Below are 16,459 nucleotides of genomic sequence, written 5' to 3' on the forward strand. Positions count from 1 at the left end.
TTTGAAACCAGAGCCTTTATTGGTCCTTCTGAACAACCAAAAAATGTGTTTTCAAATATCAATTTCCATGTATTAGTTTCAATTTTGCATCATATTTGATACGTCGAGTCTCAATGCTCAAATATTAATATTTTTATACAAACAAAAACAAAATATAACACAAACATGTCTAACGACTTGGTAATTCCTTTTCAAAATTGTCAAAGTTCTGCCTCCTTCCTCATTAAAGACAATCTTGTAGTGTCACTGGAAAGGCCTCTGGTGAACGAATTCCTCCCCCTGGTGGATTATCTGTGTATTGCATGTATCTAATCGTATACATGAGGTCTTTCAAGGGAAAAAAAAACAACTGATCGTGTAGAGGGCTTCAAAACTCATGTATCAAATACGATACGTTTGACGTTATAGAGTTAAAAACACTCCCCATTTCCACATCCCACCCTCTGTATTGACAGAGATGAAGTCCAAGATCTAGAAGCCATCGTTCCCTGTGGGTCAATGTGCTAATGGAATGGAATGGAATAGAATAGAATATGCTTTATTGTCATTGCACCAGTTGGGCAACAAAACTGCAGGTCTCTGCCACCGAAAGTGCACTTCAATCTAAATAATAACACAGTAAGATACAGATATACATTAAAAATGATATAAAATAGCATGCAATCGAAACATGCGCACATTGGAGATACACTGTATGAAAGTGTAAAATTTTAAAAATGTAAGAGTGTAAACAATGTAAACATACATGAAACAGTGTAAATAATCTCTTGATTATCATCTTAAAACTCAGCACAATAACTAGTGTTCTGTCACTGTCACCCTCATGGTCCTGGATGCATTAAATAGAGACAAGGGCACCGTCCTTTCTATCACAGGATTCCACATAAGAGCACTTTGAGATTTGCATTTCACACCCAAACTGAGGTAACACCATCACTCCGGCTCCCTTTGAAGTCCTGCTAGCCATAACGTGACAAAAACTAAATATAAGCTTAAATGACAGAGGGTTGGTGGTGGGTCTATTGTAGCTTTGATCATAAACCTTTGCAAATTGCTAAGGATGCTGGAAATTATTGGTGGGCTCTGTTTCCCATGGCTGGTATATTCATGAGCAGGGTTAGAGATTGGAAACTGATTTCCATCTGTGGGTGGACAGGACTTTAGAAACATGAAATGGAAAAAAAGAGCTTCAGAACGCACTCTTACAAAGTGGTAGTAGATAACTGTAGCTTTAGGTAAAGGTGATTTGATGCTCAGCTGCATGTTTTATTAGTAATAAATGTTTTACAGTGTAATATCTCAAGGGAGCAAGATACGAGTTTACCCTCTGTTGCTTTTGTTTTAATGGTACTCTAGAGTTTCAGTTGTAAGATCTTTATTTATGTTCAACATCTTTTACTAAAGCACAGTGTGTACGCTGAAGGCTGAATGAAGATATGAAAGGAAAACAAGAGTTTCCTTTATTACTTTGTATTTTAAGAACAGAGTTGAAATGTGAAGAATTAATTTAGAAAATCATTTCACCATTTTTTATTTTAGTTAAAAAATTGGGTGAGTTTGATTATGAGGCTATGAAGCTGTTTATTATGTGATGTTTTTATCTTTGCTAAATTGCTGTGTGTTCATTCACGGTTCAGACTAAACTGTGACAGTTCAGACCTAGTTTGGACGATTCCTAATGGCTCTGTAATTCAGCTACTGACAACACAAACTATATAGAAAACAGATGTGATCTGTGCTTGTCCTGTGGCTGTTTTCTAAAAACAGAGCTAAGCTAACAGAGCTATAATGTAAACTATCAACTGATGCAGCACATGATCATTATAAGACACTGCATCATTTTGAGCAACTGTCAAAATAACCGGCGTTGAGTTTTAGGTTGAAGAAAAAAGCTTCATGATACGATAATACAGATGTGTGTAAACAATGATCTTTATAATTTATTCAGTGAGTGATACAGTCTGTGGATACATATGTCATGTCGGCTCCCAGACTGTCTGGATTTGTCTGTCTTGTCTGTCTTTTATGTTGTCTTTTATGTTGTCTGTCATTTCCTGTTTTATTTTGTTAAGTTTCCCTCTTGTGTCTGGTGTCTTTACTTCCCCTCCTTGATTGTTTCACTTGTGCTTGATTACCTGACTCCGCCCTGATGTGTTCCACCTGTGTCCAACTGTCTTCCCGCCCTCTTGTGTATTTAAACCCTGTGTCTTCCCCTGTCTCGTTGCCAGTTTGTTTGCTACACTCGTGTGCTTACTTACCAGCGTTTTTGAATCCTGTCAGTCTGTCTGCCCGTTGTGACCCGTTTTGTCTTCCGACCACCGATTCTGCCTGTTCCTGTTTTGCCTGCTCATCTGTGACCTGGTTCGTTTACCCGACTCTGATTCTGCCTACTCCCTTTGGTACCTCAGCCTCAAACGATTACCTGTGTATCAACCCTGCGCCTGGATTACTGACCGTGAGTTTTTGCCTGTCTCTCATGTACCGTTGCTCTCTGATCTGCTCTCCCATGTATGACCTGGCCTGTTTTTTGACATCCCTCTGTTCTGCCCTAGTCTGGTTGCTGTCGGGATTACTCCAGCTCGGCCGTGCGGATCGCCCGCTGACCCTGCTCACAGCCCGGACGTCGAGTACAGATTCCCACGCCTTCACAGACGTGTTAACTATTCTGTGTTGTGTTGTTTTCCCTGTGATTGTGTTTAATAAACACACTCAACTTTTCATCCGTCTACTGGTCTTGCAATTGGGTTCAGCCTCTGTACTCGACTCATTACAACATAGCATTGATTTGTTCTGTTCGGAATTTCAATATGACACAGAACCCCTTTAAATATTCACTCTGTAAAATGTAAGAGGGTAAGAGAATAATAATGATAATAATAATTATTATTATACATCTTACTTATAGGTGCCTTTCTTGACACTCATAGACACCGTAGGTACGGTCGGTGGATGGATGGATAGATAGATACATGAACATGACAACAGAGAGTATAACAGGGGCACAGTTTTTCGGTTGTTACGGAGCACCCCCCCCACACTGGTCTGCTTCACTGTACCGAAAACATATAGAAAATGTGTCGAACCGAACACCCCTGTACCAAAAACATAACAAACCAAATGTTTCTGTATCGTTTCACTTCTAATATCCATACATAAGAGTGCATAGACTGCTCACGGTCAGCCTGGAGTGTTTATTTGCACTGTCAGGGAATTTACATTACACACTAATATATTCTGGTGAAGTGATTTATGTGGCAAGTATAGATGTTTAAAGTCAATAAAGTCTTTGATCGAAAGCCAGTAAAGAACCACAGGGGTCAGACTGACATGCCCCCTGTGTTTCCCTTTTATAAGGAGCTGCATTTTCAAATATCTGTAGCTATTCAGTGGATCCTTTGAGGCAGCTCTACAGTTCATTTGAGTCAAACAGAGAAAACGTTATCAATATGTCAGCATCCCTTAAGGCAACATGGAGAGACAAATTTAGAAATGTTCTCTGTGGGTTTTTTCCCCACAGTGTTAGCAGATACATTGAACGTGCATGAGGCAAGAGATGCTCAAGTTTTCTGCCAGATGCCATTAAATCTTACACACAGAACTATACCCCTTGTGGATCCTTTTAATTTACCCTCTGCGGACCCTCGAGCCAATAATGTACGTGCACAAAAAACAGCTAGAACATGATCATTTATCAATATTTATTCTATTTTTGTCTCTCAAAACACTTCAGCTCTGCTAAAAATTACCTACAATTCAATAATTGTCAGCATTTAAATTCTTTCAATACATGATTATATTTTTTTATGTACTAAATAAGGGGCGGTGGGCATTGCTGGTGATTAGAGTCTTGGAGTTGTGGGAAAAGCAGCAACAACATTAATTTATTAGTATTTTTAATTGGTGTCTAATTACCCATCTGGGAATCCTCAAGCCAAAAATGTACTTTAAAAACCTGCTATTGAACCATCATATATCAATTGTTTTTTTTGTTTTTTTTTCCTGCTGAAATCAGGTCAACTTGATCTGATACTGCCTTTTTACAATGAAATTTGGATTTAAATTTGGAGTCCTTATTTATAGGTTATTATGCTATTATTTTTTTACTGGAGATCACAGTTGGGCTGAATGTGGAACCTGAACTAAAACAAATATGACACCTTTGACTCAGAAAAACTTTAGTATAATTTTTGCACTTCCCAAATTCATACTGTGGGACAAATTAGAACCTTTGGTGGGCTGGTTTTAGTTCGCGGGTCATATGTTTGCCACTGCTGTAGCGTGTCTATGGACAGGTCCATCCAGGTATTATATGGGGGTGTGTTCTGTGCCGGACGTTAGTGATGTGTGGATCAGCGGGTTACTCGCTGGTCGAGTTGGGGTGGGGTCAAAAGAATGTCAGTTTATTTGCGGGGGCAGGTTGGGTCTGGTCAAATAATTACACAAAAGCCCTGCAGGCTGAAAAAAACCTGACTTGCGCATTACTACAAGACCATAAAGTGAGAATGAAACTTATAGATGCTTTACTAATTCCTCTAAGCCTCCCACTGTTGTGCAGGTAATTTTCCTTTTCCCTACCATCAGAAAGCTTAATTTGAGGGGTCAGGACCTTTGTCGTCGCCCCCACCCCCCCACCCCCCACCCCCAGAACTGGGCCCGAATCAGCCCTATCTCATGACTAAATCTGATCCAATCTTCTAAAAAATGCCAGATCAGCAGCCGATACTGATATTTAGATTGGATCAGGACATCCCTTTTATATATTTATATATGTATATAATACGTCTAATGCGATAGTAGTCGCTTTTCCATTGGACATCTGCGCAAAACTGTACCGATATTTAATAAATGTCGAAAAAACAGAAGAGCATAATGTTTGTTTTTCCATTAAATCACAAGCGGGGTGATTTGTTTATTTATCATCACGAGATGACACGAGAAGTCATTCCATAAACATGTTTATGTTTACGCATTTGGCAGACGCTTTTTTCCAAAGCGACTTACAGGGGAAAACCAATTAAATCACTCAATCAATCAAATTTTATTTATATAGCGCCAGATCACAAGAAAGTTATCTCTTGACATTTATATATAGAGTTGGTCAAAACCAGACTCTAAGTCAATTTACAGAAACCCAACAGAATCCTCCAGGAGCAAACACTTGTGACTGGTGACAGTGGCGAGGAAAAACTTCCCTTTAACAGCAGAAACCTCGAGCAGACCCAGACTCCTGGAGGATGGCCGTCTGCCTTGACCAGTTGGGGTTAAAGAGAGAGAGTAGAGAAGGGGAAAAAGAGAGAGCGATAGAGATAGGGACTGGGGGAGAAGGGGGGAGTAGGGGGAGACACATGGAGGCGGTTGAGGATAAGTGAGTGGTGATGATGAGGGCAGGGAAGAGGCCGGACCACCGCAGCAGGTCCAGAGATAATCGTGAAAGAATCTGTGGTTGTCCTGGGAAAAACCTTATTAGAATATTTAAAATGGAATGTTTGAAAGTGCTAGGACAGGAGGTGCTCTCGGAAGAGCTGGGTCTTCAGGAGCTTCTTGAAGATAGGCAGGGATGACTCTGTTCTTGTAGCACTTGGTAGAGCGTTCCACCAACATGGAACGACCCATGAAAAGAGCCTGGATTGTCTTGTACAAGGTCTGGGGACCACCAGACTACGTTCCCCAGACGAGCGGAGTGGTCGTGGGGCAACATAAGCTTTTATTAGTGCACCTAAGTAGACAGGAGCAGACCCACGGAGAATTTTGTAGGCTAGGATTAAAGATTTGAATTTGATGCGGGCAGCTATAAACATGGAGACGAACGTAAATATGGTGTTGATTTACAGATATATTCATAATGATTACATATTACCCCTGTATCTCGTACTAAATTAGAAAATCATTGGGTTTCCTGGTGTGTCCACACATACCGCAACATGTTTCTTCTTTTTCTTTGCTTGTTGTAACGTACGTCAACATCCATTTTTTTAATTCACCTGACTCTAGTTGCAAAAAAAGGTCTTTCCATTGCAGCTTTGCTTGATATACAATTTCCAAAAAACCACCTCTTTTTTCAGCACAAAAACTATTAATCGAAAAATGAGACTTTTGACAAAATTGTCGTTTTCCATTAGGTAAATTTTTATGCGCAAGTTATATTTGCAAAATTTGAGGGTCAGTGGAAAAGCAACTACTGATGATTTTTTGTATCAAATGTGTGGTGTGGCGGCAAGGAACCTTACCAGTGGAAACGTTGGATACTGTGGCATATTAACCGCATTGCATTGTGGGTACTTGACATTTTACTCATTATGTTCTGTTTTATGTGCAGGGGTTCAAGAGGAGGGGGTTTATATTAATGTTTATTGACGTTAATGTGTCTGTTTTATAACATTTATTGGCCTTTTTATGTTCATTTTTACCTCCGCCAGGAGGTATTGTGATCGCTTTGCTTTGTGTGTGCATGCGTGTTTGTTTGTTAGCAAGATAACTCAAAAAGTTATGGATGGATTTTCATGAAATTTTCAGGAAATGTTGATACTGACACAAGGAAGAAATTTTAAATTTTGGTGGTGATTGGGGGGGGGGGGGGGGGAGGGGGGGCTTTCATGAAAATTCGTCCATAACTTTTTGAGTTATCTTGCTAACAAACAAACACGCACGGGAGGCAGATCTTGGTGGTCTTGGCGGAGGTCTGCGCTCTCCGAGTGCTTTTCTTGTTAGTTTTGTTAATGTGACACCATTAGTCAAACCTGTAGGCTGAACGAGGCCGAACCTGTTTGTCACTGTCAAGCAGTTGTTTATGTCGTATTAATAAAAGTTTTGCTCTCTCAAAGTTAAAGTACTTCATACACACCTTGAAATTCACAATATCAATATCCTTCCTTCAGAGTACAGGCACAACAGTAGTTCCCTGACTGTAAAAGGTGCATAGGGGCAGCATGTTGAATGTTAGTGCAAACAAAGGAAGCTGCCACTGATGTCGAATTCATTATGAAGATACAGTCCTGGAGTGCGACAAACACATTCTCCTTCAAGGACATAAAAAGAAAAGGGAGAAGACTCCATGATGTGCATTTTAACACCTCAGCTCTTGTAGGTAATTGTAAACAGACTCTATTGAACATGGATTTTGTCATTCAGCTCATGTGCAAAGACTGCGCCTTTTTAAATCGATTCTGTCTTATCATGCTTTATTTACCGTGGAATTCACTGTGAGAACTGCAGAATGTAAATGACTGACAGACTACATTTAGATAATTATTATATTTTCACAAAAGTAACAAGAGCTAAAAAAAAACCCTATTCTTACCAGTCACAATAGTGTATGATTAGTCCTCAAGGGGATATAAAGGAAACCTGACCTGCACTCTAAACATGTATGTATGAATATCAAGGAGCGGTAGTGACTGCAGATGTATGATACGTTTGGAATATAAAGATGAAAATGCACTAAACCAAGAGGCAGCAACAGCACAGAGGATTAACTTCAAGCTGAAAATGCTTCTTACCAAAAAGCATCAGGGATTTTTTTTTTTTTTTTTTTTAACAAGCTGATGAAAAGTGCAAGAATACTTCTGGAATCTGGAGTTGGATACGTGACAAATGAGCCTGTCAATGTAAGATAAAGGGTTTATGCAGGGATTTCAGTCAGACCACCTCAAACACTGCATTAGAGCGTCACTTTCTACCCTCCTGGGAGAATGTCGCCTCAAATTTCAGTTATTTTCCAAAGGATGCTGCAAACACATGTTGATCATTTTTTGTCACACATTTTAACAGCCTCAGTAAACTAATATAATTAGGTTTATTTATAGTCCCCACCTGGATTTAACTTAATAAACAGTTCAGATTCAATCCACTGGATAATTACTGCAGTCATTAGTATCTCAGCTCTAACAAGTTCTTTAACCCTTTATAGTTCACTCATAGAAATACTCTGAAATTCAGAAGTTCAACCTTAGTGTGCTATTGGAGGACCTCACAAGACTTTATTACTTTTATGACATTTTTTTTTATTGTTATTTTTTCATCCTGCATTGTAAACTACAATGTACTTTAACTCATTTTATGGAATATTGATGGTGTTTTATATATTCTTCCATGTAGATGCAGGTGGAAAATTTACAAGAAAGCAACACAAATGTGAATGTGATACCGATATAGTATCATTTTCAGTAGGAGAAGGAATATAACTGACTGTCATGCAGAAAATCAAGTTACCATATTAGGTTCCTTACCCATAAGTGGCAAAAAAATCATAATCCAAGAATTTTTATGTTTAAAAAAAAAAAAACATGTAAGAGGAAAGGAACATTACTTTTAGAACATTCCAACAACATAAGTGCTGATCCAGACCCCTGTCCACATCCACATGATCCCTTTGAACATCATTCCTTACATTAGTACCATTACTTCATGGTACCTAACAAAGCAGGTACACTCACTGTTCATGCAAAGGTGGACCTTACAGACCCTGTAGACCACATTGGACCTGAGATTGTTGACTCACTGTCCTCACTGGATCTGTTGCTGTCACTGTCTTGTAATGCATGTGGAAATTACCAAAAATAGTCATTTGCCCAACAAAGTTTCATGGTCATCAGATACGACCCATTTGGACATTCAGAGGTTCTGTAGTTACTGTGGAAACACTGTCATCTTCTACAACATTCATTCACCACTAAAACCCAAGGAGTTGGATCATTGACAATGGATGGAGACACTGGGTTTATGTTCAGTTAAGGATAGATTTTGCAGAAAAAGTATTCTTTTTTTCTTTAGTTTTTTTCTTTTTCTGATATAATACCCCTCAACTTTCATCTGAGCTTTAATGAACATCAACATGATCAGTAAATTAAATGAAGGAAAATACCCGATTTTCACTTAAAATGCAAAATACAGAGCATAATATTAGGGAAAATGGTGATAAATCACTAACAAAAGGTTAAAAATAGAGAAAAAGTCATTTGGGAACTGACACAAAAGCAGTTCTAGGTCTTTATGGGTAAAAGGAGGTGAAAATCATGACAGTCTGGTTATAATGAAGCTGCAGAGACACCTGCATATATACACATATATGATGGAGTTTTCCTTTAGAATTTGTAGTTTCTTATTGCCTTTTGTTCACCTTTATATTTTATTCCTACTTATGTTTGAAATTGAGTTCATCATCATCATCATCCTGATCGTCCTGTTCGTATACTGCAGTGTAAAGACAATTGTGTTGGGTGTGGACTCCATTAACTTTGGCTTAGGCCATTGCTATTCTTCCTGGAGATCCAAATAAATGAAATCATCATCAATCATCATGATGCATTGAAAAATAACATGTCTGTAATGTAACTGTAATAAAAAAAATTTTTTATTTGTTTGTTTTTCCAGAATAAGAAGAAAGAAGGGAACTTTGGTGCTCGATCAGTTCATTCAGAACAGTGAAATTATCTCTAATAACTCACTTTTCTATTTCTACTTATTGCTGTCTTTTCATTATCTCCACAAGGAGGTATTATGATCACTTTGCTTCGTGTGTTTGCGTGCGTGTTTGTTTGTGTGTTTGTTTGTTTGTTTGTTTGTTTGTTTGTTTGTTTGTTTGTTAGCAAGATAATTCAAAAAGTTATGGATGGATTTTCACGAAATTTTCAGGAAATATTGGTACTGGCACAAGGAAGAAATCATTAAATTTTGGTGGTGATTGGGGGGGGGTCTGTCTTGGCGGAGGTCTGCGCTCTTTGAGTGCTTTTCTTGTTTTACACTTTGTCGTCACATAAAGAGGGAAAACAGTCGAACACTGTCTGCCCTCTTGTCTTGAATTACTTAGGACTGAATAGACAGTAAAAACAATTGGCTGTAATCTTTTTCTTATTTTCTTTTCCAGGAGATAACAATGGATGGCCTCATCTATTTGACAAGTATTTTGGGATGCCCAGCTTTAACGTCGGAACCAAGTCCAGTGTGTGCTGTAAGTAATGATTATTTTGTGTGAAAACTGCTGATTTTTATTGTTCATTTGTTGTTTCTTTATTTAGTTTTTCTATTTTCTTTTTGTGGTCATGCCTGTGTTTCATTCAGCAGATGTCTTCAATCATCTGTGGTAGTTATCTTTTTTACTGAACTACCTAAACCTCCTGTGTTTGGAACAGAAAATGAAGCGCTATTAAGAATATGAAAACATTTTAGCTGAATCAATAACAGGAAATGATTACATATTATAAAACATGCTGTTACAGTGGGTGCAAAAGTGGGTAAATTCAAGTGTTTTTGAAGTCGGTGAGGTATTTTCAGACGACTAATGGCATATTTTTGGAGATCGGCTGGATTTTAGAGGCTTATTTAAGCTTTAGATACAATCTGTTTAACTGACTGAACAAAGCAACAACAAATAAAATCCAATAAATCACTTCAAATCCTTAAATGAAAGCGTTCTGGGAATCGGTGTTCAAGTCAAAGCAAGAAAACATTTATCGGCTCTTATGTCTTTTTATGAGCGCTGCCAAAAAAAAAGTTAACTCATAGGGCTTTAGCAATTTTTCCATTTCTGTCTTCATATACTTTATTGACTGAATAGGCCTCTTGGACTCATTCATTATTTTATTTTCATTTAATTTGGGAGAATATCACAGTCAGCGTCTCTGTCTCCCATCAACATCACTTTGTTTCAGACCACAAAAACATAATTAAACATGTTTCCTTTGGTTTTTTCACCAAACCCCTGTTAAGTTATTACTAATGGTGGGCTCTTTTATGATCTGGCAACAAAGAGGTGTGCAAGAATAAACATGAATGTGTTTTGATGAATATATAATGAACTGTTCAACACTGGTTAACCCATAAAGACCTTGCACTGCTTTTGTGTCAGTTCCCAAATGAATGTTTCTTTATTTTTAACCTTTTTTAAAGGGGTCATATTTTGCAAAACCCACTTTTATTAGTCTTTGGTTCATTTATTTGTGTATTTGGACCCTAATAGTTCAAAATGTTAGAATTTGAACCCTCCAGGTGCTGCAAAGCTATCTTTATATTCATTCCAGCAAAAATTGAGTGGATTTCTATAACCCGTTTTAATTCTTTCTTAATTTGTTATGTCTGTAACTAGTTATGTCACGACATTTGCACATATAAGGTCAAGACTTCTGACGAACATTTCTCTGAGTACGCCATAATTGTCAGCAGCAGTGGTTGTAGTAAAAACTGAAAATATGTCCAGACTTTGAGCCGATTAGCTAAAATGTTCAGTTGTTGGTTGTATTAACACAAGTGGCTGAACGGCACAGAGCAGCACAGTCAACAACCTGGAGGGCGTGGGGTGTGAAGTGGCGCTTGTACATTTAAAGGGCCAGCGCTCAAAAGGACCTTTCTGGTGTCGTTACTCAGAAATAGGGTTGAAGATGGACCTGTGGAGTTAAATTAATGAAAAATTCAGACCCAAACATAGCATTTACAGTTTATGTAGACCACAGGGAAATGTTTTAAAATGCATAATTTCATTTAAAAAACCAAAATACCAAAAAATACCACTCCTTTAAAGGTGCCCTGCAACATATATTTCATTACTTTTGTTTTAGTGTCTGAAGTTCTACCATGGACTCTAACATTTTTTGTGGGAAAAATGCCTTGGTTACCAAGTTTCCATCCATTCTAACATGGTATAAAAAACCTACAGGAAGACTCAGCTCAGTTTGCAGCAGTTCTTATGAATAATCAACATGTTGACTCTGATTGGCTAACAGCTAGCCAATGAGAGTAGAGGAACCGAAAGTGCAACTTAACATGCTTTGAAGGTCTGACTTCGGTTTCTGTGCCTCTCCTGTACAGCAGACCTTACATGGAATTTTCCCACCCTCTAACCTGTATCCACTGGGCCCCCTCCACTGTTCTATGGGCCCCTGGGAATGCTGGGCCCCATGAATTTGTCATGTTCACCCCCCCCCACCCCCCTTTACAGCACCCAGCTTGCTGTATACGAACACTGTCACTGAGGGTAGATGAATTCTGTGGGCGTGGTCTTATCCGGTTGAGCTCATTAATAGTAATGAGCTCAGGCATTAACATGTGACACTGACCAGCTTTAATAATTGACCTGATTTCTCCATTTATTACTTTTCAGTGGCAATAGCAGACAGAGGAGGTAGCAGTTCATTTTCAAATTCACCACATAACACAAACACCTATAAACCGAACATATTTCAATAAATACAAGTAAAAATGGTTTTGTGTGGCAGGGCACCTTTAAGTGATTTATATTATGCTCTGTATTTTGCATTTTTAAGTAAAGTAAGTAAAATTAGGTGTAGTCCTACATTTAATGTACTGATTATATAGATGTCCATTAAAGCTCAGATTAAAGTTGAGGGTTATTATATCCAAAACAGAAAACTAAAGAAAAAGATATTTTTTTTCTGCAAAATATATTGTTATCTAAACACAAAATAAGTGTGTCCATCCACCGTCATTGATCCAACTCCATGGGTTTTACAGCTGAATCAGTGTTGTAGAAGATGACGGTGTTTCCATGTTCACTACAGAACCTCTGAACGTCCAAATGGGTCATATCTGATGACCATGAAAAGATGACAAACTGCATTTTACACAAATTATTTACATGCATTGATAGGATTAGTGGATCAACAGTTATTAAACATTTTATATCAGTGAATTATTTTGGTGGCTGGTGGATGTTTGGGACTCTATGGGTTAGCATTCACATGTTCCTTGAAATAAACTGGTGATAACAGTCACACTATGTCTGGCTAAAATGTTTCAAGATACATTATGTTTTTTGACCTTTTTAGTCTCAAACGTCTGTCTCTCATTGTTTTCTCTCCATGAAAAAAACAAATTTGAAAACCATTTAACATTTTTCCTCCAGTCTAGTTGCTATTCATTGGTGTATTTTGATCATTTGTCTACCATCTGTCTGTGTATTCATCACCCCTTTTTTCCATTATTTTGTCTCTAAAGATGAACTGGAAAATCATTCAGTGTTTTGTCACTAAACTTGTGACAGTTTATCATTTATGTGTTAAAGTGGAGCCTTTGGCCGCTCTGTCTTTTGTTCATTTGTCCAAGGCCCAATTTTCTGAGACAACTAAACGCAACTGCTGTCAGTGGGCAAAGGCAATGGAACTAAAATAACATCAATAATAGTTTCCACTTCTACATTTTGACCATGGGGGTGCATTAGTCACCCTCTAAATGTAGAGATCTCTAGCCTTGTGGTCTAAAAGCATAAGGAGAAGAAATAATTAAGAAATAAATGAGAAAATATGATATTTTCATATCCTGTCCACTTTTGTACAGGGATGATTTATTGACTAATAACTCATTTTACATGAATGTATTCTGCTCACATGCTGTCCAACATGGTGCTCTTTGCAGATATAGAAACACTCTCCATAATTAATAATGTGGTCAAATCCCCAGGTGTCATCATGAATCCCACTGAACCTTTTACTTCTGCTGTTGAGCTGCTTTGCTCAACAACATGTTTTGTGCATGTAAACAAACCATTTAGAGCCACTATTCTCTGAGCAGCTTTTCCCATTAACTTCATCAGGTATTCCCATAGCTTGTTTCGAATGTTAAATATGACCTTTAGATGACCAAGTATGAAGACCATGTGGATCAGTTCACTTTGGCTACATGAGTTTCATCAGATACTTAATTTTTCATTTTCAGTGTCATTGGTTTGCCAGACTTGAGTGTGATATGAAGAAATAATTAAGAAATAAATGAGAAAATATGATATTTTCATATCCTGTCCACTTTTGTACAGGGATGATTTATTGACTAATAACTCATGACTTAGAGTCTGGTTTTGACCAACTCTATATATAAAATGTCAAGAGATAACTTTTTTTTGTGATCTGGCGCTATATAAATAAAATTTTGATTGATTGAGTGATTTAATTGGTTTTCCCCTGTAAGTCGCTTTGGAAAAAAGCGTCTGCCAAATGCGTAAACATAAACATACACATAAACATATGAAAAGTCGATGCAAATGTATGCCTCGAGCATGGATATTTTGCTAAGTGCATATTTGCTTCATCTGTTTTCATTCATTCAGTTATTCATTGTCTGAACCGCTTGATCCTCAAGAGGATCACCTAGATGCCAGAGCCCATCCTGGTAAAGGCAGGGTCACTCTGAACATCGCAGAACTCACATATGGACAAAACCAGTGTTGTGCAAGTTACTTCCAAACTGTAATACATTATAGATCACTTGTTACTGTTATTTAAAAGTAATTCTTTACCTTAAAATATTACTGTCTCAGAATTGTAATGCGTTACATGGCTCTGGCAATCATGCTACCCCTCCAACCACGGACGGCTATGCCCTTTGCTCCGACAGTCACAGACTATACTCCCAAAAGTCTCCTCTCCCCAGCAGAAAAACTACCACACCTACAACCTGTGGTTTCCCAGGGGTCACATACTACTCTAATACAGGACTATTACACAGCGTTTTAAAGTTATATAAATTAAATTTATGAGATGAACAAATATTTAGGCAACTGTTAATCCACATGTCCACCATTATCTAATATAAGACTCTTATATCCTGTGTATATCAGTGTTCTTGTTTGATTTGTCAGCCAATATATCGGATATCAGCCAATATATTGGATATCAGCTTTTTTTTTTAGCCCCCAATATCAGCATCAGCCCCAAAAATCCCATATCGGTCAGGCTCTAATTTATCTCAGTTTATTAGATATTTGTAACCACTGTAAAAAGAGTAGCAAAAGGTTTTTAAATTGAACTTAAAACTTCTCATAAGCATAATACTGGTACAGTAGAAGAGGATCAAAGTTCTGCTTTAAATTGCACTGACGGACAAAGAATGCAAGCACAAATCTACGCTGAATATCTAAGTATTTTTAAAACATTTTTCTAAAAACTGGTGCTGGACACTAGAAGTAATGTATTGTCAAAATATAAGTCTTTAAAAGGTGATTTTAAATGTATATTTTTTTATATCTAGATGTTAACCTTTTCTTGGCCAGACCCACTATTTTTCTGGCAAACTTCTAAGAATATTTCCTCCTGATCAAGTATTCAGTCTGTTTCCCTGCACATTACTCTCTTCTTTTCCATTACTGTGAAAGTATGGGTTCAAATATGTGCCCCTAGTGTCTTGATTTTAATAATTCACAGAATAGTTGAATTGGAATTATAGGCCTAAATAGTTGATATTTTTCAATCTACCATTTCCACCTTCACCAAAAGGTCTTTTATTACTTCTTAACATAAATGATATAATCTGAATCATTTCTGTCAGTTTTCTGTCACTGATATCTGGAGCACTGAGGAAAAACAATTGACTTCACAGGAATTGAGCTCATTAGATTTGACACATATAACTAGTTTTAATAACCATTGTGTACTCAGTAAGAATCCATGGCATTTTCTGCACAGTTCTGACAAAATACACTCATCTTTATTCTTGTACAAAAGTAAAGCCGTGTAGATTTTATCTGATGTCCTACCTTGTGTTTTCAGCTTAGAATGTTATAAATCTAGATGCTAGTGATGTCTGCGGTGTCTTTCCTGATATTGTTTGTCCTAGAATTCCTTATACTTTGTACAATAAATGACATATAATTCACATATTCATTGGAGCACTGTTGTAGAAGGAATATTTTGTTGGATTCTACATTTGTCCACATCAGGATTTATTCATAGATACACATTATAGTTTGATTATCATGTAAATGATTTCCACTATTATTTCTACCCTCTGTCAACAAGCCAAGATTCAATCAGTTGGAAAGTGGACTTCTCATTGAGCAAGCAATTTTACAAACTCAAACAAGAAAGAGACAGGAAGAAGAATAGACAAGATTTATCTTTTTTAAACTAACATTTGTGTATATGATTTGGTACAAAGGTAGCTTCAAGGTCAGGTCTGTTCTACTAGGAGCAAAGAAAATGACTGAATGTGCAAAATCAATGCTCCTCAAAGATATTCAGATGTCGGATAGTTACTAGCACCCTAAAACTGACCCTGTTACCATCCTTATATAGAGTATAGCACCACCTCATATCCGATGAGGGCAGAGGATAAACTGAAAAGTTCAAACAAACTAATGACCCGAGACACTCACTCCATGGCCATCATGAAGTAAGATGACAACTCAAGTCTTGGAAAAGTTTTTCAGCAGTGGAAGGGCTAGAGCTATCACAAGCAACACTGTATAAGCTTGAGAAGTGGTGCGAAAATGACCAGCAGCCACAAAATGAGGCGGTACCAGGCATCTAAGAAAGTTTGCCCAGTGGAACATCCCTCTCCAGGAGGGATTGGGCTGCACTGAATAGGGCAAGAGTAAAGGTTGGCCGAACTAATGACAACTGCCACAAGTGGGGAATCACCACCAGCACTGAATGCCCCTGTGGTGCAGCAGACCAATTTAAGGAACACATCTTGCATTGGTGCCTGTTGGGCCCTCATTGCTCCAACCAAGGTGTTCAGG

General features: G+C 37.8%; 1 protein-coding gene across 1 annotated transcript in view; it reads left to right on the forward strand.

Annotated features, from left to right (window-relative positions):
• rxfp1 (relaxin family peptide receptor 1) overlaps positions 1–16,459 on the forward strand; it is a 230,813-nt gene that overhangs the window by 147,712 nt on the left and 66,642 nt on the right. The window contains 1 exon segment of the mRNA XM_030146263.1: positions 9,863–9,946. Coding sequence (XP_030002123.1) covers positions 9,863–9,946 — 84 coding nt within the window.

The sequence above is a fragment of the Sphaeramia orbicularis genome, chromosome 10 (genome assembly GCF_902148855.1).
Source record: "Sphaeramia orbicularis chromosome 10, fSphaOr1.1, whole genome shotgun sequence".
In the NCBI taxonomy this organism is placed as follows: domain Eukaryota; kingdom Metazoa; phylum Chordata; class Actinopteri; order Kurtiformes; family Apogonidae; genus Sphaeramia; species Sphaeramia orbicularis.